This window comes from Rhinoderma darwinii, chromosome 5 (genome assembly GCF_050947455.1).
Source record: "Rhinoderma darwinii isolate aRhiDar2 chromosome 5, aRhiDar2.hap1, whole genome shotgun sequence".
NCBI lineage: Eukaryota > Metazoa > Chordata > Amphibia > Anura > Rhinodermatidae > Rhinoderma > Rhinoderma darwinii.
This window is the reverse complement of record NC_134691.1, coordinates 49,781,604-49,809,238: the sequence shown is the minus strand read 5'-3', so window position 1 is coordinate 49,809,238 and position 27,635 is coordinate 49,781,604. Positions and strand designations below refer to the sequence as shown.

Sequence of the window (27,635 nt, the reverse complement as noted above, 5' to 3'; positions counted from 1 at the left end):
TGCAGAAACCCAATTGTGTTTTCTTGCAGGATCGCAGCAATACCGTGGCATATTTCAGGGTAATTGCAACAATAAACTGCATCATGTGAATATAACCTACAGATTGCTAACGTCTATGTAAACCGCGGCATTCCCTGAAAACTGCACGCTTTTCAGTCGCAATGTGTGAATACGATTCAGTTCATTTCACTGATTTCCAAGAAAGTGTTTTATTTTCCTATTTCTCTAACAGGTTCCAGGGGGTTTGGAAAACTTTTTGTATCCGAGACAATCGTTTTTTTCTTTCTATACAACTATCCTGATCTGTTACACAAATTAGACAAAGTAGCGATTGCTAATTGTTTATTTATCCTCAAGATGACAGTAAAATGTTACATGAGCTGTATCTACGTCCTTACACCATCGGAACATGTGCTGCACACGTGGTTACAAAATAAACGTACAGCTTTCAAAATATTAAACTACACTTCCCAGCATGCACTGCCACTTCCCAGCCAGTAGAATGGAATGGAATCATGCTGGATATTGTAGTCCATAAAGCGGCGCACAGCGCTGTTTCTCCCAATATCGCACTTGCTACGTTAGTTCTCGTGCACAATGTTATAGTAATAAATAACCGGTAATGGTCGGCGTTTGTACTCGCCGCCCGTCGTTTTCTCCACCGATGTCGTCATCAACATACAAAATGGCGGCCACTGCGGAGAACTTCACGTAGTTCTATAGACCACGCCCCTGGAAGTCACGAGTTGGGGGAGGAACCTCGACGTCAGGCTCGTCAGAGCACGTCGTACGTCCATGCGCCCGTATAAATAGCGTGCCGAAGGGCTGCGGCCTTTTCCCCTCTACCCCGGCTGTTAGTGCTGTGTGTGAGTGTGTGCTCCGGAGCCTGGCCTCGGCACACATTTCTTATTATTAAAAAAATTTAAAAAAATAAAAAAAAAGCACAAAATCCCTTCAAAAAAACCCAGAAAAATCCCCTTCAGCTCCTTTTCTCCCCTCACGTTTTATTTTATTTTTTGTTGATTTTAACAAGAGAAGACCGTTCCCGCCGCGCCGCCCTCTCTCTGATTTTAACGCTAGGGAAAAGAAATTACAAAACAAAAAAAATCGGAATAAGTAACGTGAAGAGAAACCGCTGCACGACCGACACAGGGAAACGGTGAGAGAAGCCTGGAGAAGCGACATCCCGAGGAGACTGCCGACACTCAGACATCGGTAAGATACGGGGGGAGGGGGACAGTTACGCTAGGCCGCAGTCTGGACTGTGCGGTTGGGCCGGGAGGATGTACAGAGCAGCATGGAGGTCCGGAGCTCCCCTCACTGTAGGGAACATGGCCGGCACTTCCTCATACCAAGCAGAGGCCTTAGTACCGTAATTACCGCGCACTTCTCCCCCGTCATTCGGACTAGTGGGTGACTTGGGTTGTGTGAAAACCTGTGAACACTGCTGTAGCCCTCACCCAGCTGTCCTGCGGGCGACATGTCTCATACGTCCTGCTGTACCAGGCAGATCGGATGGGGGTGCGTTTATTGAGGGGGGGTGCATGTCTTGTTATTGGGGGGAGGGGATACTCTTATTGGGAGGATGTATGTACTGGAATTGGGGATGTGTACTGGTGCAGGTGGGTATATATGTCCTGCTATTGGATTGTTTATTGGGGGATACATGTGTTGGGGTAAGTAGATGCGCGTCCTGGTGTTGGGGGATACATGGGTTAGGGGATGCTTATGTTGGTATTGCAGGGAGCACATGCGTTTGTTGGGTTGATATTGAGGGGAATTTGGGGTGGAAAGATGTGTACTGTGATGGTTAGGACATGCGTGTATTGGGGTGGGGGAATGTGTCCTGGTGTTGGGGGCTGGATATGCATGTATTACGGTCCTGTGCTTGTTACACCTGAGTCTGGTGCAGTATCGGTTTTGGTTTGCTCCTCCGTGCTCAAGTTGTCTTCCAGTTGTCATGTTCCTAGAGACGTAACGATCTATTGGCTCTGCGGGTCAAATGTCATCTTGGGTCATGTGATTGTGTTCTGGTCGAATTTCTCATAATTTGTCATGCTCAGCCAAAGTTCTGATTAACTAGGACTGTCACCATCCGGTAGTACTAGTGTCAGTGCCCTGCATAATTCTCATGTGCCACGTTGCTGGTAGACTTGACATTAGGTGTAGAATGTTTTCGCTAAGTTTCCTGAAGTAGGTCCTTAATTTCCAGCAGTGTCGACCACTCTTGAGTTTCTACCATTACATGTCTTTGATATGTTCTATGTGACTGCGCTCTGGTGTGAGATATCATGTCCTTTGTGAGTGTTCAACATGTGGCTTTCCAGCTGTTGCAATACTAACTCCCAGCATGCCCTTACAACTAGGCTGTCCGCTTGCTGGGAATTGTAGTTTTGCAAGAGATGGAAAGCTACATATTGAACATCACTGTCCTATGATATGCATTAAGCTTTGCCGGACCAAGGGAGAGCAGGTGGGTTATACTGACCATGAGGGTCCTGCACAACATACTTCTAAATGACCTTTCAGGAAGGGGAGTTTGTTCTGCCAGTGTAACCACCTGACAAGCTGGAGAAGAGAACAGTAGTATTCAGACCAGGCCCTCGGCTTGCACTGTAGACAGGTGATGTGTAGTGGACAGGTATAGGACTTCCTCTGTCATTGCTAAATAGGTGGGAACATTTATGGCTCTGCTGTAATAAGGCTATTGAATCTGTTGTACTACAAGTCCCAAAGTACCTCAATGGTCATAATCTGGTAGTTGTGTTGAAAGTCTTAAAGGGAATTTTTCATCTGAAAATGATTGTGCGTATTTTTATATATGGACAGTGACGTCAGGAGTTTTCTCCGGACGAAGTATGCCTTACAGTGGGATACGTTTAGGCCTTTCGTTAGGTTTACCGCCTCCGATGGTAGGCCTAAACGTAATGTGCGTGGGGCCTTACACGGACAGTTAACACCTCTATATAGATACCGCAGCGTCCACCATTGACCATATGTGATGGACACTGATCCCGTCTTCCTCCCTGCACAGGTCGCAGCATGAGCAAAACTCTCTCCCATAGAAGTCAGTCTTCCTATGGTTAATTAGGCGGCTGTAAACCATATCTCTGAATGCTGTTGAGCAGCTGCTCAGGCACGATGGCTGCCTTTATAATATACAGAAAATAGAATAAAAAAAATCTACAATCAGAAATTAAAAACGGATCAGAGAATATTTCAGTTTCTAGTTTTAATCACTAAAATGTTAAATGGGAAAGTTTATTATTTATCTACAGAATAGGTGATAAGTATCTTATCGGGCATAAACGTTGTAAGGCTGAACGCACACGTTGCTTGAATGATTTGATGCCGATAATACGCATCAAGACCACAGGTATACACACAGAATTCCACATCTAAAACCGCAGCTAATGGTGCTTTTTTATAATGTGTTTTTAGGTGCAGATTTTACATTTTGATGCGGAAATAGCTGTGTTTTTATGCTGCGGATTTTGGTGCGTTCTTTAACCCCTTAATGATCAGGCCATTTTGCACGTTCATGACCAAGGATTATTTCTTGTTTTCTCACGGTCGCATTCCAAGAGTCGTAACTTTTTTTTATTCCGTTGACATAGCCGTATAAGGTTTTGTTTTTTGCGGGACGAGTTGTATTTTGTAATTGCACCATTTTTGGATGCATATAATATATTGATTAACTTTTATTAACTTTATTTTAGGAGAGAATTGAAAATAAGTAGCTATTCCAGCATTGATTTTCACGTTATAAATTTACGCCGTTTACTATGCAGCGTAAATAACATGTTCACTTTATTCTACGGGTCGGCACGATTACGGGGATACCAAATATGTAAAGGTTTTATGTTTTCCTACGTTTGCACAATAAAAAGCCTTTTTAGAAAAAAATTACTTGTTTTTGCATCGCGGCATTCCAAGAGATGTAATTTTTTTATTTTTCTGTCAATGTGGTCGTATGTGGGCTTGATTTTTGCGGGCCAATGTGTAGTTTTCATTAGTACTATTTTGGGGTACATAGGACTTATAGATTAATTTTTATTAACTTTTTTATCTGGGGAATAGGAGAAAAGAGAATTTTGCCGTTTTTTTTTTGGACGCCGTTCATCCGGCGCTTTAATTAATATGTTCATTTTATTGTTCAAGTTGTTACGATCGCGGGGATACCATATATGTGTATGTGTTATTTGTTGTGACACTTTTACTAAATAAAACCACTTTTTGGGCAAACAAACTAGTTTTATTTGATTTTCACATTTCTTTTTTTTTCACAAACTTTATTTAACGGATTTCCTTTTTTTTTTTTCTTAATCCCACCAGGGGACTTCACCATGTGATCTGCTGATCGCATATATAATGCTTTGGTATACTTAGTATACCAAAGCATTATTGCCTGTCAGTGTAAAGGCAGACCTGGGGGTCTTTGTTAGGCCCCCGGCTGCCATGGAAACCGAACGACGACCCGCGATTTCTTTGCAGGGGCACCGATGGGGCAACAGAGGGAGCTCCCTCCCTCTGTCAAACACATTAGATGTCGCTGTCACTATTGACAGCAGCATTTAATGGGTTAAACTGCCGGAATCGGAGCGCGCTTTGATTCCAACAGTTGCAGCAGGAGCCAGGCTGAGTATAACAGCCGTGCTCCTGCCGCTGATCACGTGGGTACAGTAGCAGTACCCGCGCCATCACAGGACGTATATAACCGCCGTCCTGCGCAAACTAGCAGCTGTTCAGGACTGATATATCCGTCCTTCGGCGTTAAGGAGTTAAAACTAGGCAGATTCAGAAGCAGAAACACAACATAAATTGACATGCTGCAGATTTTAAAACCCGCACCACAGCTCCATTTACGTGCAGAAAAAATCTGCACAGTGTAGATGAGATTTCTTGAAATAATTAAATTTGCTGGTACTGTTAGGCCTCATGCACACGACCGTAGTGTTTTTCTGGTCCGCAAATTCCAGGACCGTGTTCCGTGAAATGTCATCCGCAGTTCATCCGTATGTAATCCGCAAAATGCGGATGAAAAAAAAAAAAGCCTAGGTAAACGGATGACGACAGACCTCATTCCCGGTCGTCGCCTAGCAACATTTCCGCAAATCCGCAAACTGCGGATGACACACGGAGGTGTATCCGCAATTTCCACGGGCCCATTGACTTCTATTGGCATGTCCGCATCGAATTTGCGGCCCGTAATAAGACATGTCCTGAGTTTCTGCGGCACGGATTTGCGGACATGCGGAGACCCGTGAAAACACGGATAATGTGTATGGGCCCATAGAAATGAATGGGTCCGCAATTCTCCCGTGGATTTGCGGGGGAATTGCGGACGCAAAAACACGGTCGTGTGCATGGGGCCTTACTCTGTGGATTTGCCGCATGAAAATCCGCGTGGCAAATCCGCATCTAAGACGCAACGTGTGCATTCACCCTAGGGGGGTAACAAATGCAGCTGACTATGGGAATGCGTCCTGCCACTCCATTAATGGTCTGAGGTTGGGGGAGACAGAGCGCTGTACTCTGCTATCTCCGGCAGAGTGGTGCATGCTTGACCTGCCACTCTGTTTATACAGAGGTCAAACACTTATCACCTAACCTGTGGATAGGTGATAAGTTGTTGTGGTGGGACAACCCCTTTAATACTGTTTGTTTTTTTTTTTCTGCATTTTGTTTGGTTTTTATATTTTGATACTATAGGTGTTCTTTTTATACTGTGGATTTTGGTGCTTTTTTAAAAAAACAAAAACAAACCCAGAAACCACTAACTTGTCAGATACCATTATGAGATACTAAAGATATATTGACATGCTGATTTTAAAACCCCGCACTGCAGGACAATTTGTTTGCTGATAAATTCTTCAACAAGTACAGTAGATGAGATCACTTAATCTCCTTTACTGTGCGGGCGCTGTATTACACTAGAATACGTTTTCAAGGTGTGCGCCCTAGAAGCACGGTAGATGGTGGTCATCCTCATCGTGTGATCTTACTAGAGGGAGTAATTATCACTCACGTGAGTTAACGTTTTAAAGGCAAAGTTTATTTATATTTTGAATTACATAAAACCTTTTCCTTTTTCAGTTCATATATTTTGTAAATGAGTCTCTCCAATGGGTTTTCCAGTCCCTAAAAATTGATGGCCTATCCTCTGGACAGGCCAACATCTGATCGGTCGGGGTCCGACTGCAGATACACCCGATCGGTTGTTTTGATGGGGCTGCAGCGCTGTTTCCCTTTAATTTTCCTGACTGCTCGCACTGTGAAGCGCCACCACACTTGTAGCGGCGGTTCACAGTATTACAATCTTCTCCCGTTCACTTACATTGGAGAAGGCTGTAATACTGTGAGCTGCCGCTACTGCTGTCGGTAATAAACAGTGAGCAGTGACCGGAGTGAAGGGAAAGCAGCACTTGTACGAGTGCTGCAACCCCTTCATAACAGCTGATCAGCGGGGGTACTAGCAGTGGGACTCCAACCAATCAAATATTGATGGCCTGTCCTGAGGATAGGCAAGCAGTTTTTAGGGACTGGACAACCCCTTTAATGGTTTTGTTTAATTTTATGAAACATCACCTTAAAGGCAATGTGTTGCCAGAAAAACATGTTTGTTTTTTTTTAAATTAAACATTTAGTGTGTGGGTGATTAAACATTGTTCAAATTTTTTTTATTTTTTTCACGAGTCAGGAAATATTATAAATTAATTCTAATTTATAATATTACCCATTTTTGGTCACTAGATGGAGCTATTCCCAAAATTGCAGCATTGCAAAATTGGGTAAAAAGCCCTCGCTCTAGTGAGCTCTCAGCATCCCCCCCTCCTTTATCCTGGCTAGTGCCGGGATAAAGGAGGGGTTTGAACGGTGTAACCTCCTACACTGTCGCCATTTTTTGAGCTAACACACAGTGTAGTAGGTTTACATACAGTAGTAAACACACACAAACACGAACATACATTGAAATCTCTTACCTGCTCCTGCCGCCACGGCTCCCTCTGGCCCGTCCGCTCCGTTTGCTGCCGCTGGTCCAAGTGCACAAATCCGGAAGCCGCGACCGGAAGTAGTAATCTTACTGTCCGGCCGCGACTTCCGGTCCACAGGAAAATGGCGACGGACGGCGTCAATTTCGAATTGGACTGTGTGGGAGCGGCGCATGCGCAGTTCCCACACAGACGCCGTACACTGAAGTCAATGGGACGGGAGCCGTTCGCAGTCCCTATGGGACTGTGGCTGCCGTATTCCATGTCTGTATGTGTCGTTAATCGACACATACTGAAATGGAACAAAAAATGGCAGCCCCCATAGGGAAGAAAAAGTTTAAAAATAAGAAAAAGTAAAACACAAACACACAAATAAATATAAACGTTTTTAATAAAGCACTAACATCTTTAACATATAAAAAAATAATTTGTGATGACACTGTTCCTTTAAACAGTCTTTTCTATGGATCAGGCGGGCACAGGCTGACGTCAGTCTGTCAGACAATGGCAACGTTTTATGGGTAGTTCTTTTTTTTGTTGTGCCTGTAAACAGATAAAACGATTGCTTACAAGATTGTCCAGTCAGGGGACTTGAGCATTTATACAGTCATTGAAATGTCAATTCTGAATATAAAGTATACATTTTTCTTTTTTTGCAGTTAAAACTTAACCACCAGACAATATGAATCCAAGTGCTCCCAGTTATCCTATGGCATCCCTATATGTTGGAGACCTCCACCCAGATGTCACAGAGGCTATGCTGTATGAAAAGTTCAGTCCTGCGGGTCCCATTTTGTCAATCAGAGTATGCAGAGACATGATTACCCGTCGATCTCTTGGCTATGCCTACGTCAACTTCCAGCAACCAGCAGATGGTAAGAACTTTTTGTATGCATTTACACGACCATATGTTTTAAGAGTTTTCAAAATCACATGACCAAACGTGGGGCAATGTTTTTTGTAGAGTTAGTTGTGATGTCAGGTTTCAGGGACTATCCGCCTTTCTCTGCTTCTATATTTGGAGACCAACACTTTTTTAAAAATTCCCAAGGCAAGTTCCTAAATAAGTGTTTTAGTTTATAGTCAAATAGAATATTTTAAAGGGTTTTTTTTAATAGTTTTTATACAACAAAAGTTGACATAATTCTGAGCTGAACACATTAAAGCTGCCTCCTGCCCTGACCTCTTGCTGCAGTGTATCTGTGCAGGTAAAAATGTATTTGCCTAGAGTCCATGCTAAGGCTAATCACGGTCCGCTATTACGGGCATGGCCGGCTGCTGCCGACAGCCACCAGCATTTTCGGCTCGTGCTCCCATACAAAGTATGGGAGCATGGACTGTAAAAAGCAAAAGATAGGACATGGTGTCCGTGGTCAATAGAAGTGAATGGGTCTGTAATTACAGACGTATTCTACGGTTGTGTGCGTGGGTCTTTGGTTTACTTACATAGGACTCTACATTGCAGCAAGCTCTAAAATCCATGAAAGTACAAGGTTTGAATGTCAACTAGTTTTTATTTACAGACTGTAAACTTAGTGAAAATGGACATGGCGCTTTTTTCGATTCCTTGCCAGCACAAGTGGGGAATAGTCTGAATTGATTTAAGCGTGTGACCATACTAAAGCATGTTTGACGTTTTCTACACCAAAACCTACACTGCAAAAGACAAGGTGTGCATTGCAGGTTTTTTTGACACATTTCGGGTTCCAGTGAGCACTCAATCAAGAAGCTGCAATAATGAACCAAAAATTCTTATTTCTGACTAAGTTTTTGGAAAGTGCAGTTACTTTTTAACAATGAGATTTGTAAGGTTTGCACATACTAAACCTATATTGTGTGTATGTATTTATATGCGAATACCTTGTTTTCTACTTTACCAGCTGAACGTGCATTGGACACCATGAACTTTGATGTCATTAAGGGCAAGCCTGTTCGCATTATGTGGTCTCAGCGTGACCCATCTCTCCGTAAGAGCGGTGTTGGCAACATTTTCATCAAAAACCTTGACAAATCGATTGATAACAAAGCCCTATACGATACATTTTCTGCTTTTGGCAATATCCTATCTTGCAAGGTAAACACTTCTAAATGTCTTTTGGAGGTGGAATTGTTACATATTGTCAAATTGTAACTCATTAATCTATTTTACAGGTCGTTTGTGATGAAAATGGATCTAAGGGCTATGGATTTGTACATTTTGAGACCCAGGAAGCTGCAGAGAGGGCGATTGACAAGATGAACGGCATGCTTTTAAATGACCGCAAAGTGTATGTATTTTCCCAACTATATATAAGTTCTACTTTATTACATTTTCATGTGAAAGTTAAAGGGGTTTTCTGGGACTTACATTGATGATTTGTCCTTAAGATGGGTCACCAATCTCAGGACTGGAGGTCAAACTACTGGCACCCCCACTAATCAGCGGACTTAAAGAAGCTCTGTCACCAGATTATCAAACCCCTATCTCCTATTGAATGTGATCGGCTCTGCAATGTAGATAACAGCAAATTTTTTTAATTTAAAAAAAATTATCATTTTTGCCTAAGTTATGAGCAATTTTATATTGCTGACCACCAATCACAGTCCTACACTTCTCTCCGTTCATTTACACTGCAGATAGCGATATTGCTATGTGCAGCCCCATAAACGCACTATAACGCTACTCATATACATTACCTCCAGCCAGGACGTGATGTGTATTCATTCTCCTGACCACTTCTGTAGCGTCTGTGTTACAGCATAACTAGCGTAATCTCGCGAGATTACGCTGTAAACTGTCATTCAGAGAGATCTCGCTGTGCTGTAAATCACAGAAATGCTACAGAAGTGGTCTTGTTTGTGAATACACATCCATCACGTCCTGGCTGGAGGTAATGTATATTAATTGTCATGACACTGCAGTGACGTTAGTGTTTATGTGGCTGCACATAGCGATATAGATAGATCACTATGTGCTGTATAAATGAATGGGGAGAAGTGTATGACGCTGATTGGTCAGCGTCATACACTCCTCTGTATAACGCCCACTTGGTCAAAAAGTAAAACCGGGCCAGTTATCCATTGAGAAACTCATTAGCATAAAGCTAAAATAGGTCATAACTCGGTAAAAAATGATCGTTTTTCGAAGAAAAAAAATCCTGCTGTAATCTGCATTACAGCGCCGATCACATCATGTACAATATAGGCCACTATGTGGAGACAGAGACTCATTAAACATCCGAAGTGGCTGTGTTGGGTATTGCAGTCATCTGCAGCCTTGTCCAATTCATATGAAGGGGGCTGAGCTGCAATACCAGGCACAGCTGCTACAGTTGTACCTGGTAAACTATAGTGGCTGTGGCATTTGTTACCTCCCCTTTAGTCAGTTGATTGGTGGGGGTGCAGGGAGTCGTGACTCCACTGATCTGATATTGATCTATTTTTTGGATAGGCCATCAAGATCAGTCTTGGTAAATGGGAATTCAGGTCTTGGCTAATTCTGTTTAATTGTTTGATGTGCAAAAAAATGGCAAGTCTCACCCCTCAGTGGTAGTTCTGGGAACATTTAGTGGTTTCCTTTTTTAATACATTTGAAAACTCACTGATCTTAATTTCTTGTAAAGGTTTGTTGGCCGCTTCAAGTCACGCAAAGAACGAGAAGCTGAACTTGGCGCTAGAGCTAAAGAGTTCACTAATGTTTATATTAAGAACTTTGGTGAAGACATGGATGATGAACGGCTCAAGGAAATGTTTGGCAAATATGGTAAAGTCCTTTGAGTTTTTTTCAGTTAACTACAACCACCTCTAACTCTTCTGAGCTTGTTGCATTCTTAACCACATTTATACTTTAATCTCATTTTAGGACCAGCTCTTAGTGTTAAAGTTATGACTGATGATGGTGGGAAGTCCAAGGGATTTGGCTTTGTCAGCTTCGAGAGACATGAGGATGCCCAAAAAGTAAGTTGCAAATTGGTTTTAAAGTGAAGACTTCAAAGATGCTTAAAGGAACAGTGCCACCAAATTTTTTTTTTATATCAGTTTTATGTTAGGGTTTTATTAAACGTTTATATTTATTTGTGTTACTTTTTTCTATTTTTACACTTTTTCTTCCCTATGGGGGCTGCCATTTTTTTTCCATTTCTGTATGTGTCGATTAACGACACATACAGACATGGAATACGGCAGCTCCAGTCCCATAGGGACTGCGAACGGGGCCCGTTCCATCCACTTTCGTGTACGCCGCTGTGTGGGAACGGCGCATGCGCCGCTCCCACACAGTTAAATTTGAAATGCGCGCCGTCCGGCGCCATTTTCCTGTGGACCGGAAGTCGCGGCCGGACAGTAAGATTACTACTTCCGGTCGCGGCTTCCGGACTTGTGCACATGGAGCAGCGGCAGCAGGTGGAGCGGACGGACCGGAGGGAGCGGCAGCGACTGGAGCAGGTAAGTTATTTCTATGTATGTTCGTGTTTCAGTGTCTTTACTACTGTGTTAACCTTCTACACTGTGTGTTAGCTTAAAAAATGGCGACACACAGTGTAGGAGGTTAGACCGTTCAAACCCCTCGTTTCTCCCGGCACTAGCCAGGATAAAGGAGGGGGGGATTCTGAGAGCTCACTAGAGCGAGGGATTTTTTTCCCAATTTTGCAGCATAAAGCAATGTGGTTGCTTTACCACATGCAATGCTGCAATTTTGGGAATTGCTCCATCTAGTGACCAGTGCTGGGAAATATTATAAATTTAATCCAATTTATAATATTTCCTGACTCGTGAAAAAAAGAAAAAAAATTAGAACAATGTTTAATCACCTACACAATAATTGTTTAACTAAAAAAAAAAACATGTTTTGCTGGCAACACATTCCCTTTAAGGTTCAATCACCTGCCCAAAAAAAACTGGAGTTGACATCTGTTAGAATGCCTGTGCCTCAGAATTTGTCATTTTTCTTCTGTAGTTCCTATTGTTCCTGAGAACAATAGCATTAATTTGTGACCGATATGCAAATCAAGTGGATGGTTAACTCTTGCCAAGTGGCATGAACTTTGATACTCTAATGGCAACTAATCAGAGCGGATAGCATGCCCTGCTGCGTCTGCGGCCAAGTTCTCTTCCTTGGCAAATGACCTGTTAACATTAGTTCTCCTGCTAGGTGAGGATCCCAGAAGTTGCGCCCCTCCTATTGGGCATGTATGGCATCCTGTAGATATACCATTAATGTTTAAGATGAGAATACCCCTTTGATACCATTTTGGTAATTTATCTTAGTTCTGTGAATTAATTGTTTTTTTTAATTTTCATTAAGGCAGTGGATGACATGAATGGTAAAGACATGAATGGGAAGGCTATTTATGTTGGAAGAGCCCAGAAGAAGGTTGAGAGGCAAACTGAGCTGAAGAGAAAGTTTGAACAAATGAAGCAAGACCGAATAACCAGATATCAGGTCAGTGACTCTGCTTTAGTTTTCCCTGTACGCGGCAGATTAACCCCGTACCGCAGCAGCCACTTAATTTTTTTTCCGCCTTTGCCTGTCAATATAGGGCTTGTTCTTTGCAGGATGAGTTGTAGTTATTTACGGCACCATTTATTGTACCATATAATGTACTGGGAATTTATTCGTGGTGTTTATGGGGTTCATTCTTATGGCATTCACTGGGAGTCAACGACATGTTAAGTTTATATTGCGAGCCATTAAAATTACAGCAATATCAAATTTATCTAGTTAAACTATGTAAGCCTTTGTCCACTTATATTAAAAAAACAAATGTATTAATGCAACTTTTTAATTTTTTTTTTATTAAAAAAAAATAATTTTGGGCTTTCGGAGATACAGCTGCTTTGTATCATGGATACATAAATCTTTATCTTGTGCTGAAACCCAAAACCCTCAGGTCAGCTGGACTGACTGCTTCGGTGACATCGGGTCCTGCGTCTTAGTTTGGCTTTGAGTTACAAAGAAGCTGTATATCAAAGAACATTTTTTTTTAAATAAACTCCTGCGTTCAAACACTAGCAGCTAAGAAGGTTTGGGTTAATAAAGTTTTTTGGTTTTTTTAAATCAATATTTCATTGTTATAGGGCGTTAATCTCTATGTAAAAAATCTTGATGATGGAATTGATGATGAAAGACTGCGAAAAGAATTCTCTCCTTTTGGTACCATTACCAGTGCTAAGGTAAGCTTAGTTGCTCTATATAAACCTATGTACCATTTACTGCAATTTTGTTTTGCATTTTCTCATATTCCAGACAATTACAATTCATTGGTATTAGTATTAGGAGATTCACATATCTCATCAGATTTAAAAGCTCTTTCAAATAGGTCTCAACAGTTTGTCTATGCACTTTACATTGGGGTTTTATTCATTTACACTTCATTTTAAAGATCTTTGTTCTCTTATTCAGGTTATGATGGAAGGCGGACGCAGCAAAGGGTTTGGTTTCGTCTGCTTCTCCTCTCCAGAAGAGGCAACCAAAGCTGTCACAGAAATGAATGGTAGGATTGTAGCTACCAAGCCGTTGTATGTTGCCCTGGCACAGCGCAAGGAGGAACGTCAAGCCCATCTGACCAACCAGTATATGCAGAGGATGGCCAGTGTCAGGGCAGTACCCAACCCGGTCATCAATCCTTATCAGCCACCACCATCCAGCTATTTCATGGCAGCTATTCCACCGGTATGTTTTGACACCAGCAGTCTATAAATTAATCTTGGTACTGGTGGAAGGCCTACTTTGTTAAATATTTTATTTTTTTCTATTTAGGCTCAAAATCGTGCTGCATACTACCCAGCTGGACAAATAGCTCAGCTAAGGCCTAGTCCCCGTTGGACAGCGCAAGGTGCTAGACCTCACCGTAAGTCAAATCATTTTCTAGCCATACTTTTACTGGTGCGGGTATGCTGGCAAAATCTTAAAGTAAATTTATTCAGCCGCACTGTCATGAATTCAATTATCATGTTTCCAATGTTAAACCTAGTTTAGGTTAATTTCTGTCTTGGGTGACCCGGTTTGTCCTTTTACCTCCCTGCAGCATTCCAGAATATGCCAGGAGGCATCAGACCTGCTGCTCCAAGGCCACCAACTTTCGGCGCAATGAGACCAACTTCTTCACTCCCACGTGTTGTATCAGCTCAGCGTGTTGGTAAGGCCTAGTCTAATTACCTCCTGTAGAAACCATTTTTTTATTTTTTTTTCTGGCTGTCTTGGCACAAAACTGCATTTGTTAATGATTGTGAACAGTATTGGATATTTTGCACCTGGGATTCTTTTAATTAATACATTTACCACAAGTATTCTGACAGCGTATCTGTTGCTGATTGCAAATTTGTTTTCAGCCCTGACAGGTTATAGAGGAAAGTTGTGAACACGACTATCCTGGCGCTTAAAGGTGTTGTCCGTCGCTTAAACCTTTTTTTTTTAAACTGCTCACAATGCTGTATAAGCATTAAAAATATTCCCATTCCAGTGCCCAATCCCCAGCAGGCCTTTTTTGCTGCTGCCCAATCCCCAGCAGGCCTTTACTTCCTGCTGCACTGATGACGTGTCAACACGGGAACATGTGACTGCTGCAGCCAATCACTTGCTGTAGCAGGTCACCACTGAGGCCAGTGATTGGCTGCCGTGGTCACACGTGCCGGTTTCTAAACACACATTGGTAAAAAGGCTCTAGCCTTTTTTCGCAAGACTGACAGGGTTCAATTTCGTATAATTTAACTAAACGGTAATGCACAATTTTTATTCAGAGGCTCCTTCGTTTCGAGGGTTAAAAACCCAATCGGGATTCTTGTTCATATATGGATTTTTCATGTCCAAAGGGGTGTGATCTCACTCTTTGATAGACTGACCATTTTTCCAATGGGATGCTGTCTGCATTACAAGTGAGCTTCTGCTGTCTACGTCCTTACTGCCTATGCAGATTTTGACATTAATGCATATATGTATGAACAAGCAGAATGTGTATTCTAGTATAACTTAATTATATAAGTTGAGTACTCATTGCTCAGTCAAGAGGAAAGACTTTTGAGCCTTTTTGTCAAAATGTCTTTTGAAAGAATTACCTGCCACATACTGGGGCCGTTTATTAAATTTTGGTTCATACTGTATGTCCCTATGTCGACACAATCGCTGCAGCAGAGACCGGCAAGCAATTGTGTATGGGATTACAGATTTTTTTTTTATTGGTACCGCATTGAGAAGTTTAAGACTTTTATGCCTTGGATGTCCCCTTTAACCCTAGACAGCAGCAAAATAATTTCTATGAATTAGGCAGAGGCTGGTAGTCACTCACCTGTGTTTGCCTTTAGCACTCCTGTTGTAATGCCTGTGAGGAAAAGGAGCACCAAGGCAGAGGCTTAGGCCCCCATGCTTACGACCGTATTCATCTATCCCGAAATACTGTCCGTAAATACGGATCTGTAGGTATCTGATTTGAAGGGTGTCCGTATTCCATGAGTTTATACGGATCAGTACAAAAAGAGGGAGGTTGCAAATGATGTCGTCAACATGTTGCCTAGCAATGCTTCCGTGAATAGACTGTTTACAGATGCGCTTCAGTAGTCGTCCGTATTTACGGAAGCTCCCATAGACTTCTATGGGAGAGTCCTTGCCGTAATTAGACAATAGGACAGGTTCTATCATTTTTTTCAGCACTGACACCCATCAGTAAAAATACTGAAAGGTGACCGTGGCCAATAAATGAATGTGTCCGTAATTACTGATAAATACTGTCGAGAGCATGGGGCCTAAATGCTTTAGTTTTTAATGGGCAGCTCTGGAATGATCACCTAATAGAGGCACTAAACTTTGAAAACTGTATTTGTATATTACTACGGATTTACATTTTCTGTTATAAGGGTACTCCCAAATGTCCCTCAACATTTTGTGAATTGTGCTCCTTGTCATGTTGCCCCAGAAGTGCTTGTTTCACAACTAACATTACATAACGGAAATTGCAGCAGTCATTTTTATTTTTTCTGCCAACCTGATGCATTCTTAGCAGGAATCTACAAGTAGATGCTTATTTTCTTGTCCTCCCCTACAGCAAATACTTCAACCCAAACAATGGGACCTCGTCCTGCAACCGCAGCTGCTGCAGCAGCGGCCACTTCCACGGTGCGCTCAGTTCCTCAGTATAAATATGCCGCAGGTGTTCGTAATCCTCAGCAACACCTTAATGCTCAGCCACAAGTTGCTATGCAGCAGGTAAGCATACTCTGTACATTCCCCTGGGAAGGCTAATAAATTGACATTGGACTTATTAACTGATTAATCTAAGTAATCAAATTCTACAACTATTAATAATTTAGGCACTTTTACACTGGCCAATGATATGGCGAAGGAGCGTTCATACAAACTCTAATTTCCGATCATTTCTCTAAACGGGCCAAAGATCGGCCGATGAGCGAGCAATTACCCGTTCATTGGCTGATCGTCTTTTGTGGCACAAAAATACACTAGTTGGCAGCACAACTTTCTGAGTAAACAGGGACATGTGCTGCCGACCTGATGCAGATAGATGTGGATGGAGGATCGTGTTAATGATCGCTCGTCCACATACATTATGAGATTTGCTCCCTGTAAATGGGTCTAATGATGGACCTACTGTATCGTCTTGGCACTCTTTATACCGGCCAGGAATTGGCTGTATAAAAACCTTATGTATGAGACTTAGAAACTGGATGACGCCCTAGGAAACTGTTTGCAATTAACACTAATCATAATTTTTGCTTTGCAGCCTGCTGTCCATGTACAAGGACAAGAGCCCCTCACTGCCTCGATGCTGGCCTCTGCTCCTCCACAGGAACAGAAACAAATGCTGGGTATGTAAAGCTCTTTACTACTGCTTTATTGTACTTTGTGAAAAAACATAAAGCTTGACATGAAACTTTCTTTGTTTTTAAGGTGAGCGTCTCTTCCCCCTCATTCAAAACATGCACCCAACGCTGGCTGGTAAAATCACGGGAATGTTGCTGGAGATTGATAATTCAGAGCTTCTCCACATGCTGGAGTCACCAGAATCTCTCCGTTCCAAGGTACTTGCAGTATAGTATAGCACATACTTTCTTGAGGGCATCACAACTATGGTGTAAAGTTTCATGTTAACATGTGGCTTCTTATTTCAGGTTGATGAAGCTGTTGCTGTGCTGCAAGCCCATCAGGCCAAGGAAGCTGCGCAGAAGGTTGTGAACCCTACGGGAGTGGCAGCCGTCTAATATGCATGTGAGTGATGGTTACTTTTTAGGTATTATATCGGAGGCTGCCATCTGAAACTATTGTAATACTGGACATTTTATTTGTAGTTACATTTTTTTATTGCAAAGTGTAAATCTGTCAAGCCTCTTTTACCAGTATATTTCTATTGTATTGAACACAAGTTTATTTTGCAGTGTGAAGCTGAAATGTACTGACTTTCTGGCTCTTCGGTTAATTTTCTGTACTGTAAACTATGGGTTTTAGTGTTGAAAAGGCATTGATTTACATGCAGATTTTACACATGTGAAACAGCTTTCCTTAAAAGCTAGAGACTCTGTTCATGAGACGTAGACTTCAATTGAAGCAATTTTGTTACGTCTTTTTACTTGTACCGCATGTCTGTCACTTTGGACGACTTGTCGTCCGTCTTTGTACCCTTTCCCTCCCCGATTCCCTTTTGTACTTGAAAATGTTAATAAAATCATTGAAATATAAAAATTGTGGTGAACAAACACCCCATTTTCTTGCGTTTTTGTATATTTCATGAAGATTTTTTTTTTTATATGGTTGAATGTGGCAAATTAGTGGAGAGGTGGGATTTACTTAAACAGATGAACTAATTTGCCCTAATAGTCTATAACCAGATCAGTCATGTGCCTTTCCGTGGCAGTGTGTTCATATTTTATTGCAACTCAATGATTGCAGCAATTAAAACCCATACTAGCTTGCATCTATTGTTTAAAGGGGTATTCACATCGTTAAAAAAAACCCTCAGGAGAACGCAATATGCCATAGCAGAAGTGGCCTGTTGCAGGCCTATCTGGGTCTGATTTCCAATTTTCTGGAAGTGCATTCCACTAAGTGTATATAAGAACGTCTCCTTTATGCTACTGCACTTGCTGCTGATTCGGTTCTGAATACAATTCACCTTCCATATCATATAATTTGAACATATGTGGAAAATACATCTTTGCAATGGTGTTTTCCTGCACTTAGAGGTTTTCCCAGAATCTTAAATGATCACCTAACCGCAGGATAGTTTATTTACTTATTGCTGTAGGCACCACTGCTGGGACCCTCACCGATAATGGAACAGGGGTCCCGATCACACAGATCCTTCACTGCATTCCTGCTTGACTGGAGTGGGGGTCAAGCATGCGCCCCACTGCACCATTCATACCTACCGTGCTTTCCTACATCCTCCTGTACTCCAGATTCTCACCAATGCTCTCAGAATCAATACTTTGGTCTATTCTGGCCATTTACAAAGTGTGATACAGTACAACATTCTGTGTAAAAAAAAAGAAAAAAGCAAAATAAAGATTCTTTGACAGTTGTATTAATGTCACAAGTCAACTTAGCGTGTTAATTGTTTGCATTTTTTCCTTTCTAGGCAAATGGGAACAAGTACTTCACTTCACGTCAACTGAGAAAAATATCAAAACATGGAAAAACTTAAATCTCTGAAAAACACTGCAAAACATAAAATCAAATAAAAAAGGAAAGGAAACTACAATGCTTACGTACAGACAAATGCCAGGTCTGGCATACCAGTGCTGGTCCTAGATATTAAAATAAAAAATACAAAAAAATAGTAAAATATAAAAACAAATGGAATTGTTTTTTTTTTTTTTTAAGACCCGGGGAAAGGCATTTTGAACATAGTACGAGAAGTTAAGCATTCCTTTCTTTGATTTTGTAATTCTTTATTGTTGAAAAGCCCAGAATTTCACCACAGTTGGTATTTTTGTGGGAAAGATAGCTGGGCAAAAACATAATTTGGATTATAAAATTCTTGCTTTAATAAAATTACTTAAAACATTGAATGGGTTTGTGGTCATTTTGTTTGGTTTGAAATCTATTACTCTGTTCTTGGTTAGATTTCTACCATGCTGATGTTGCAATGATTTGGTTTAGAGCAGTTTTGGTTTTGCTACAACACTTCCCAGCCAGTTAATGCTTTACATCAATTCTGAATTTTCCGCAGCAGGATTTTACATGATCCGGTCTGAAAAATACCCACCGCATTTTTCTATATTTGTATATAATAAACAGAGCAAGTGAACCTGAAGCGTGCAAGTACGCAAAAGTTATTTTAAGTCAGACCTAAAAGCAATATATGGTCTCACTGCTTCATGTTGAAGGAAACTTCAATGTAAAAAGCCTCCTGTAAACGTGCTGATATTGCAATGAGTGTTCCAGTATCACAGAAGTAATCGCAGCTTTGCACACACTAATGTACAAATAGACCAGGGACTTATTTACTGGTTAAAACCACTGGTTTTTGCCTCATGCGCACAGATGGTACTCGTCCGGTTCTGAAGCTATAGATGGTGAACGGAGACTAACAGTGCAGTGCTGAGATTTCTTTAAAGTATGGTAAGTTTTCTTTTATAGAACAGAAATCTTCATGTACTTTTACCATATTGTGAAGATTTTAGTTTTGGTTTTGAGCATTGCATGCAATGGGCATCTTATGGGTTAGGGTCCTTTTACACTGGCCCATTTTGTCCATAAACAGCGTCTATATCAATGATGCAGCTCGTTGATCGGCACTCGTTTGCGCCTTTCACAAGGAGCTATGTATGGGGCGAGCGCTTGTTACTATGATCGCTCGTCCCCAAACATTTCCATTAAGTCGACGACATCTCCCGGTTTACACAAATGTGCTGCCGACTACTATGGTTTAGGCTGCAAAATGAGCGCTTGCGCATTAATCGGCTGATCGTTGCCCTGTTTACGCAGGACAATGGCCAGGAACTAGTTCTGTGAGTGCTCGTTCGCCTGTGTAAAAGGGCCCCTTTTAGATTTCAAAATGTGACGCTCCACCCGACATGTTTAATTCTAGCTCCCATGCGTACGAAAGTCTATGGTCTGCTTTGTCCAAATAAGACCGTTAATCAAAGAAATAAAGAGGGGGAGGTGGTCTGGACCAGAAGAGATTCAAACGCTGGAAGTCGCTGTGTTGTCCAGGGAAAGCATACGGGAGAAAAGCTTTAAGTTGGGCATATTCTAGCCATTAGTGTTTTCTCCAGACAAGTCTCCTGGATTGCCATAATTGAAGGAGTCCGCAGTCCTCATCTGATGTAATTTTGTGCCACTAGAAGGTGGCTAGGGCTGGGTTTCCACGGGATGGTTACACAGTCAAAATCATGCAGAGTGTTCCACCTGGAACACACAAGACATTCTGTCTGGAAAACTTTTTTTTTTCTCTCGCACTAATTCCGCTGCGGAAAAAAGCCGTTCACGTTTGCTCCGGCCTTCCTGGTTGCTGTTGCAGGCCATGTGACGCTTCAGCCTGTGATTGGCTGCAGCGGTCACATTGGATGCAATGTCATCCCAGGAGGCTGGACTGCAGGAAGCAGGGTGTTCTGGGTAAGTTCAAGTTATTAACGTTTACGCTGCGTTATTTTTTCCGCAGAATGGGCATAAGGTTTACTAAATCTCACCCACTTTGCTGCTACTGTAAACACTGCGGATTCTCCGCACACATCTGTTGCGGAAATTCCACAGCGTTTACGCTACATGGCAACCCGGCCTAAGACTGAAAGGAATCCATGCCTACAGCAAAATAAATTTTTATTAATACATCCCCAAAGAGGATGCGAACGGGAGCCGTACCATTCACTATAGTGTACACAGTCAAATAGGAAGGTCTTCGGCCGAGCGACATCCGGCGCCATTTTCATGTGGACCGCAAGCCGCGGCCGGACTGTAAGATGACTACTTACGGTCGCGGCTTTCGGACATATCTTCAGAAGCAAGGACTAGGAGCAGAGGGAGGGGTGGTGGCAGGAGCAGGTAAGTTATGTTTGTGTTTTACTGTGTGATTACCACTATATGTAAACCTACTACACTGCATTCGCTCAAAAAATGGCGACACAGTGTAGGAGGTTTGAACATTCAACCGCCTCCTTTCTCCTGGCACTAGCCAGGATAAAGGAGGGGGCATTGTTTGAACACACTAGAGCGAGTGTGTCTTCAATTTTGCAGCATAAAGCAATGAGGTTGTTTTACCACATGCCAATGCTGCAATTTTGGGAATTGCTCCCTCTAGTGATCAGCACATGGAAATGTTCCATTAGAATCTAATTTATAATATTTCCTAACGTGTGAAAAAATTAGAACAATATCTAATCATGTATATACTAACTGTTTAACTAAAAAAAATAAATTATTTTCTAGCGACACATTCCCTTTAACGATACTGAAGTGTTTAGACAGTGAATAGACATTCCACGCAATGTCTATTCACAATCTGTGCACTTCGTTACATAGGAGATACGGCACTTATAATGTGGTGACAGAGCCTCTAAGTGTTTGTGGCTAAGTTGCAGCCTCAGATCACCCAAGAAATGTCCTTATTGCACCATGTATACCTCTTGAAAAATGCACCCATGATGAGAATGGGCATAGTTTGGAAGATGTGCCAAAACTTTGGAAGGATGTCAAATTTAATAACATTAAAGCGACCAAACCAAGACAATTTAGATCAACTATAATTTTAACTCTTAGGGTATGTGCACACACACTAATTACGTCCGTAATTGACGGACGTATTTCGGCCGCAAGTACCGGACCGAACTCAGTGCAGGGAGCCGGGCTCCTAGCATCATACTTATGTACGATGCTAGGAGTCCCTGCCTCGCTGCAGGACAACTGTCCCATACTGAAAACATGATTACAGTACGGGACAGTTGTCCTGCAGCGAGGCAGGGACTCCTAGCATCGTACATAAGTATGATGCTAGGAGCCCGGCTCCCTGCACTGTGTTCGGTCCGGGACATGCGGCCGAAATACGTCCGTCAATTACGGACGTAATTAGTGTGTGTGCACATACCCTTAGGGTATGTTCACACGCAGTGTTTTCAGACGTATTATGGGCATTTTACAACTGGAAAAACGCCCTTTATACGCCTACAAACATCTCATTGCTTTCAATGGGGTTTACGATGTTCTGTTCCCACGAGGTGAAATTTTACGCGTCGCTGTCAAGACGGCACGTAAAATGACGGCTCTTCAAAAGAAGTGCAGGACACTTCTTGGGACGTTTTTGGAGGTGTTTTTCATAGACTCCATTGAAAAGAGCTACAAAAACGGCTGTGAAAAATGCGAGTTGCTCAAAAAAATGTCTGAAAATCAGGAGCTGTTTTACCTTGAAAACTGCTCCATATTTTCAGATTTTTTTTGTTAAGCGTGTGAACATACCCTTAGTTTGTTGCAAGGGGGGGGGGTGAGGAAATATAGGGGCATAGCTAGGGAGGGGGGCAGGTGGGGTGCTATATCTACAGGGTGGCTATATACAGGGGTGGGCTATCTGTGGAGCACTATATACAGGGGTGGACTATCTAGCACTATATACAGGGGTGGGCTATATCTACAGGGTGGCTATATACAGGGATGGGCTATCTGGAGCACTATATACAGGGGTGGGGCTATATCTACAGGGGGGGCTATATACAGGGGTGGGCTATGTGTAGCACTATACAGGGGTGGGCTATGTGTAGCACTATACAGGGGTGGGCTATGTGTAGCACTATACAGGGGTGGGCTATAGCTACAGGGGGGCTATATACAGGGGTGGGCTATCTGGAGCACTATAGGGGGAGCTATTTGTGGGACACTACAGGGGTGGGCTCTATGGGGGGGGGGCACTATCTACAGGGGGCTCTATGGCAGGCACTATCTACAGGGGGCACAGTGTGTGTATGGGACACGGTGTATGGTGCTATTATAATTAGAGATGCAGTGTATGGCGCTATTATATTTAGGGGCGTAGTGTGTGGTATAATGATAACTTTATATTTATTTATAGGTGCAGAAATGTTGGTAAAGTGAGAAGCTGAAGACATCTGAGCGGCAAACTGCAGAAATGGGCTGTGACCGGGAGAAGTCATCATAGAGGTCTGGACCGGAGGGAGAAAAAGAACTAGAATCTGAGATGTCACCAGTGAGTCACTTAATGCAAATGTTTATTCTGTCTCTAATCAGCACTGTATGATCTGCAGCGAGATGCTTATGATATGATTTATTTTTTGTGAAACAGCAACTCCCAGCATATCCTTAACATTGTTCAGGCCATGCTGGGAGCTGTAGTTTTACGCCGTACATACCTATACGGCAGTGGTTGCACTAAATTGAGTTGTATTTGTGCTGGTGTTGTATTTATGTACTGAGCTTGGTTCTGGTATTGTGTATAGAACTATATTGCTTGTAAAATGTGCAAATGTTTTTATGCTCGAATTACATAAAAAGAAATGCCAAACTGAATCTTTGTCCCGGGTGCTGGAGAACCCAGCTATGCCTCTGTCCCTGGGTATAATTAGAAGAGAACAGGTTAACAAGCAATAACCAATTAACAAGTAATGCAAGGACCTCCCATATAAGGCCCAGAGAAACCCCATGTACTTGTATGGTGTGTAGCAGTAAAAATAATAAGGGTGGGAAGCTATGACGCCTCCGGACTCCAGCAAATGAAAGTTTAGGTAAGCAAATTTTAGCTTTCCTTATCGTTTGTCGGCAGCACACAAATGATATTTGTAAAGCAATGTTTATAGGTTGGGAGATCCAGTCGCATAATTTAACACCATTTGCCAGAGGCTGAACCCTGGAAGCAGAAGCGTCCAACCTATAGTGCAGGATGAAGGTGATGCCAAGTTGCGCTGCTTTGCAGATCTGTTCTAAGGGAATACAACCAAATACTGCCCATGAGGTTGCAGTGGAACGACTGGAGTGAGCTCTTAAAGGAACAGTGTCACCCAAATTTTTTTTTTAATATGTTAAAGATGTTAGTGCTTTATTAAAAACGTTTGGATTAATTTGTGTGTTTGTGTGTTACTTTTTTTTATTTTTACACTTTTTCTTCCCTATGGGGGCTGCCATTTTTTTTTCCATTTCTGTATGTGTCGATTTAACGACACATACAGACATGGAATACGGCAGCTCCAGTCCCATAGGGACTGCGAACGGGGCCCGTTCCATCCACTTTCGTGTACGCCGCTGTGTGGGAACGGCGCATGCGCCGTTCCCACACAGTTCAATTTGAAATGTGCGCCGTCCGGCGCCATTTTCCTGTGGACCGGAAGTCGCGGCCGGACAGTAAGATTACTACTTCCGGTCGCGGTTTCCGGACTTGTGCACATGGAGCAGCGGCAGCAGACGGAGCGGATGGACCGGAGGGAACGGCGGCGACTGGAGCAGGTAAGTTATTTCTATGTATGTTCGTGTTTCAGTGTGTTTACGACTGTATGTTAACCTTCTACACTGTGTGTTAGCTCAAAAATTGGCGACACACAGTGTAGGAGGTTAGACCGTTCAAACCCCTCGTTTCTCCCGGCACTAGCCAGGATAAAGGAGGGGGGGATTCTGAGAGCTCACTAGAGCGAGGGATTTTTACCCAATTTTGCAGCATAAAGCAATGTGGTTGCTTTACCACATGCAATGCTGCAATTTTGGGAATGGCTCCATCTAGTGACCAGTGCTGGGAAATATTATAAATTGAATCCAATTTATAATATTTCCTGACTCGTGAAAAAAAATAAAAAAATTAGAACAATGTTTAATCACCTATACACTAACTGTTTAATAAAAAAAAAAAAAACATGTTTTGCTGGCAACACATTCCCTTTAATGGATAGGAACAGTCTGCCTGGACAGAGAATAACATAGACTGATGGTGTCTTTTATCCATCTAGCCAGGGTAGCTCTACTGGCTTCTTGGCCTTTGGCTTTGCCATGAAATTTTAAGAATTCTGAATGGTTGTGTTGTCTGAAGGTATGAGAGCACTGCTCTTTTTACATCCGGAGTATGTAGAGAAGTTTGATGATCCGATTCTGGTTCAGGAAAAAAGACAGGATGATTTCCTGTTCAATGTTTGACGCAGAAGGAACTTTAGGTCTGAAATTTGGAAGAGTTCGAAGGATGATGCAGTCTTGTAAAATGCGAAGATATGGCTCTTTGCATGACTGGGCCTGAAGAGATTTCCACCAAGAATAGAGTTTTCAAAGATGTGTGTTTCAGGCTAGCTTGAAGAATGGGTTCAAACGGAGGACCTGTTAAAGCTTGCAAGACCAAGGACAAGTCCCACGAAGGAACAGGATTATGAACTTCAGGTTTTAGATTTCTTATAGCTTTGAAGAATCTACGGATCAAAGCCTGATTAGAAAATTTTGATTCTAATTGAGCATTTATGGCCATGAAATGCATCTTCAGTGTGTTGTATTTAAGGTCTTCGTTGAAACCTTCTTGGAGAAATTGAAGGAGAGCTACGAGAACGTCCATAGAGACTGAGTTTGATACACACCAGTTTTTATAGATGTTCCAGACTCTATTGTAAAGAGAAATGGTGGCTGGTTTTCTAGCCGCAAGTAGTGTTTTAATGACTGCTTCTGACATACCTAATTGTTTTAGGGACTCCTGCACAGTCTCCAAACCGTCAGATGTAAGTTTTGGACCTGTTGGTGAAAGAAACCTTTCTGGATGAGGTCTTGATGGGCTGGCAGTTTCCAGAATAGGCCTCTTGAAAGATATAATGCGAGAGAAAACCAAGCCTGGTGTGGCCAGAAGGGTATCGCTGCGATGGCTTCTGCTTTCTCATCTAAGATTTTCATGAGGACTTTCTGAATTAGAGGAAGAGGAGGGAAGACATAAATCAACTTTTTGGACCAACTGATCGACAGCCCATCTATGGCTACTGGGAGACCTATTGGAGACAGAGAACAACATTTTGGGGTTTTCGTGTGGTCCCACGATGCCATCACGTCTAGATCTGGTACTCCCATCCTCATGCTGATCTGTCTGAATATCTCTGGATTCAGGCTCCATTCTTCTGGATGTAGGGTGTTCCGACTTAGCCAGACTGCTTGGTGGTTGAGAGAACCCCGGATATGAACTGCAGAAATATTCAGAAGATTGGATTCGGACCATGTCATTATAGTTCTGCACTCTTTGGAAAGTTGATGACTCCTCATGTCGCCATGTTTGTTTATATAGTAAACTAATGCCAGGTTGTCTGTCTGGACCAGGACATTGTGATTGTGAAGGACAGAGTGAAAATGATGAAGTGCAACTTGACCGCTTTCAATTCTCTTAGGTTGGATGAAAGAGACTTCTCCTGAGGTGACCATAACTGTTGGATCCAATGATTTTCTACATGAGCACCCCAGCCCAAAGAGGATGCATCCGTTGTAAGAGTCACCTGAGGATGATGAGTCAGAGTTCTGCCTGAGGAAATTCTGAGGGGATTTAGCCACCATTGTAGATCTGGTGTGAGTGGAGAGAGAGATGAGTTTGTCTAGACTTGTTGGGTTTTCGTTCCATAGGTACAGTATGTTCGATTGTAAACATCTTACATGGGCTCGGGCCCGGGGAACTGCATCTATGGAGGATGTTAGCAGCCCCAGTACCCTCATGGATGACTGGATAGAGACTCTGCGGTCTGAGATTAAATGAGTCACCTCTGTCACAATTCTTCTTCTCTTTGCAGATAATCTTAGGGATATAAAATGGGAGTTGATCTGGAACCCTAAAGGCCCCTTTTACACTGGGCGATTATCGTGTAGACAAGCGTTCATATAACGCCCGTTGACGATAATTGCCCTGTGTAAAAAGGGCAGCGATCAGCAGATGAACGAGCAAACACTCAATCATCTGCTGGTCTTATGGTTTTAAAAAAGTAAAAGACTCGTTGTCGGAAGCACAGCTCCCTGTGTAAACAGGGAGTTGCGCTGCCAACATGATCTTAATGTATGGGGAGTAACGATCGCTCGTCCCACATCCATAGCTCCGTGTGACAGGAGCAAACGAGCTCCGATCAACGATGTCTCGATGGCGCTCGCTGCACCGGCCTATTGTCGGCCGGTATAAAAGGTCCTTAAGAACTTTATCTCCTGGACCGGAGTGAGTTGAGATTTCTCCTGATTTATCAGGAACCCATGATCTTTCAGAGCTCTCAGAGTCACTTGAAGATGGAGAATTAGATCTTCTTTGGAGGGGGAGACAATCAGCCAGTCGTTTAGATATGGAATCACCGTTACCCCTTGTTGTCGAAGAGCTGCAGTGAGAATTACCAACATTTTGGTGAACACCCGAGGTACTGAGGTGATGCCGAATGGTAGACACTTGAATTGGTAGTGAAAATGTTTTGACTTGTTCTGGATGGCTATCCTGAGATATTTTCTGTGGCTTTGTAAGATTTGAACATGTAGAAGTGCATCTGTTAGATCTATGGATGCCATAAAACTGTGTTTTTTAAGAATGGCAAGGACAGATCAGAGAAATTTACTTACCTGAAATTTCCTTTTCCTCAAGTCCGAGGCAGCACCCAGGGTTATTCATTCTTACCCAGTCTAAGGACAGGACATAGTTAAGCAGCATATAAGGAGTTAATGGACACAAGTATAAAACTCCGCCTTTCAAGGCTCTCATTGTGAAAATAAAAAGCAAGTTCAATGCAGAAAATACATTTTATATAGGGTGG

At 42.4% G+C, this 27,635-nt stretch overlaps 1 protein-coding gene across 1 annotated transcript; it reads left to right on the top strand.

Moving 5' to 3' along the window:
* Positions 1-824: 824 nt before the first annotated feature.
* Positions 825-18,983, top strand: PABPC1 (poly(A) binding protein cytoplasmic 1). The gene is made up of 16 exons (XM_075825940.1): positions 825-1,215; positions 7,652-7,867; positions 8,873-9,066; positions 9,144-9,259; positions 10,595-10,734; positions 10,834-10,928; positions 12,274-12,411; positions 13,047-13,142; positions 13,372-13,641; positions 13,729-13,819; positions 13,997-14,107; positions 16,007-16,167; positions 16,700-16,784; positions 16,867-16,997; positions 17,088-17,184; positions 18,551-18,983. The coding sequence occupies exons 2-15, from the start codon at positions 7,675-7,677 to the stop codon at positions 17,175-17,177; spliced, it is 1,911 nt and encodes a 636-aa protein (XP_075682055.1). The 5' UTR covers positions 825-1,215; positions 7,652-7,674; the 3' UTR covers positions 17,178-17,184; positions 18,551-18,983.
* Positions 18,984-27,635: the final 8,652 nt, after the last annotated feature.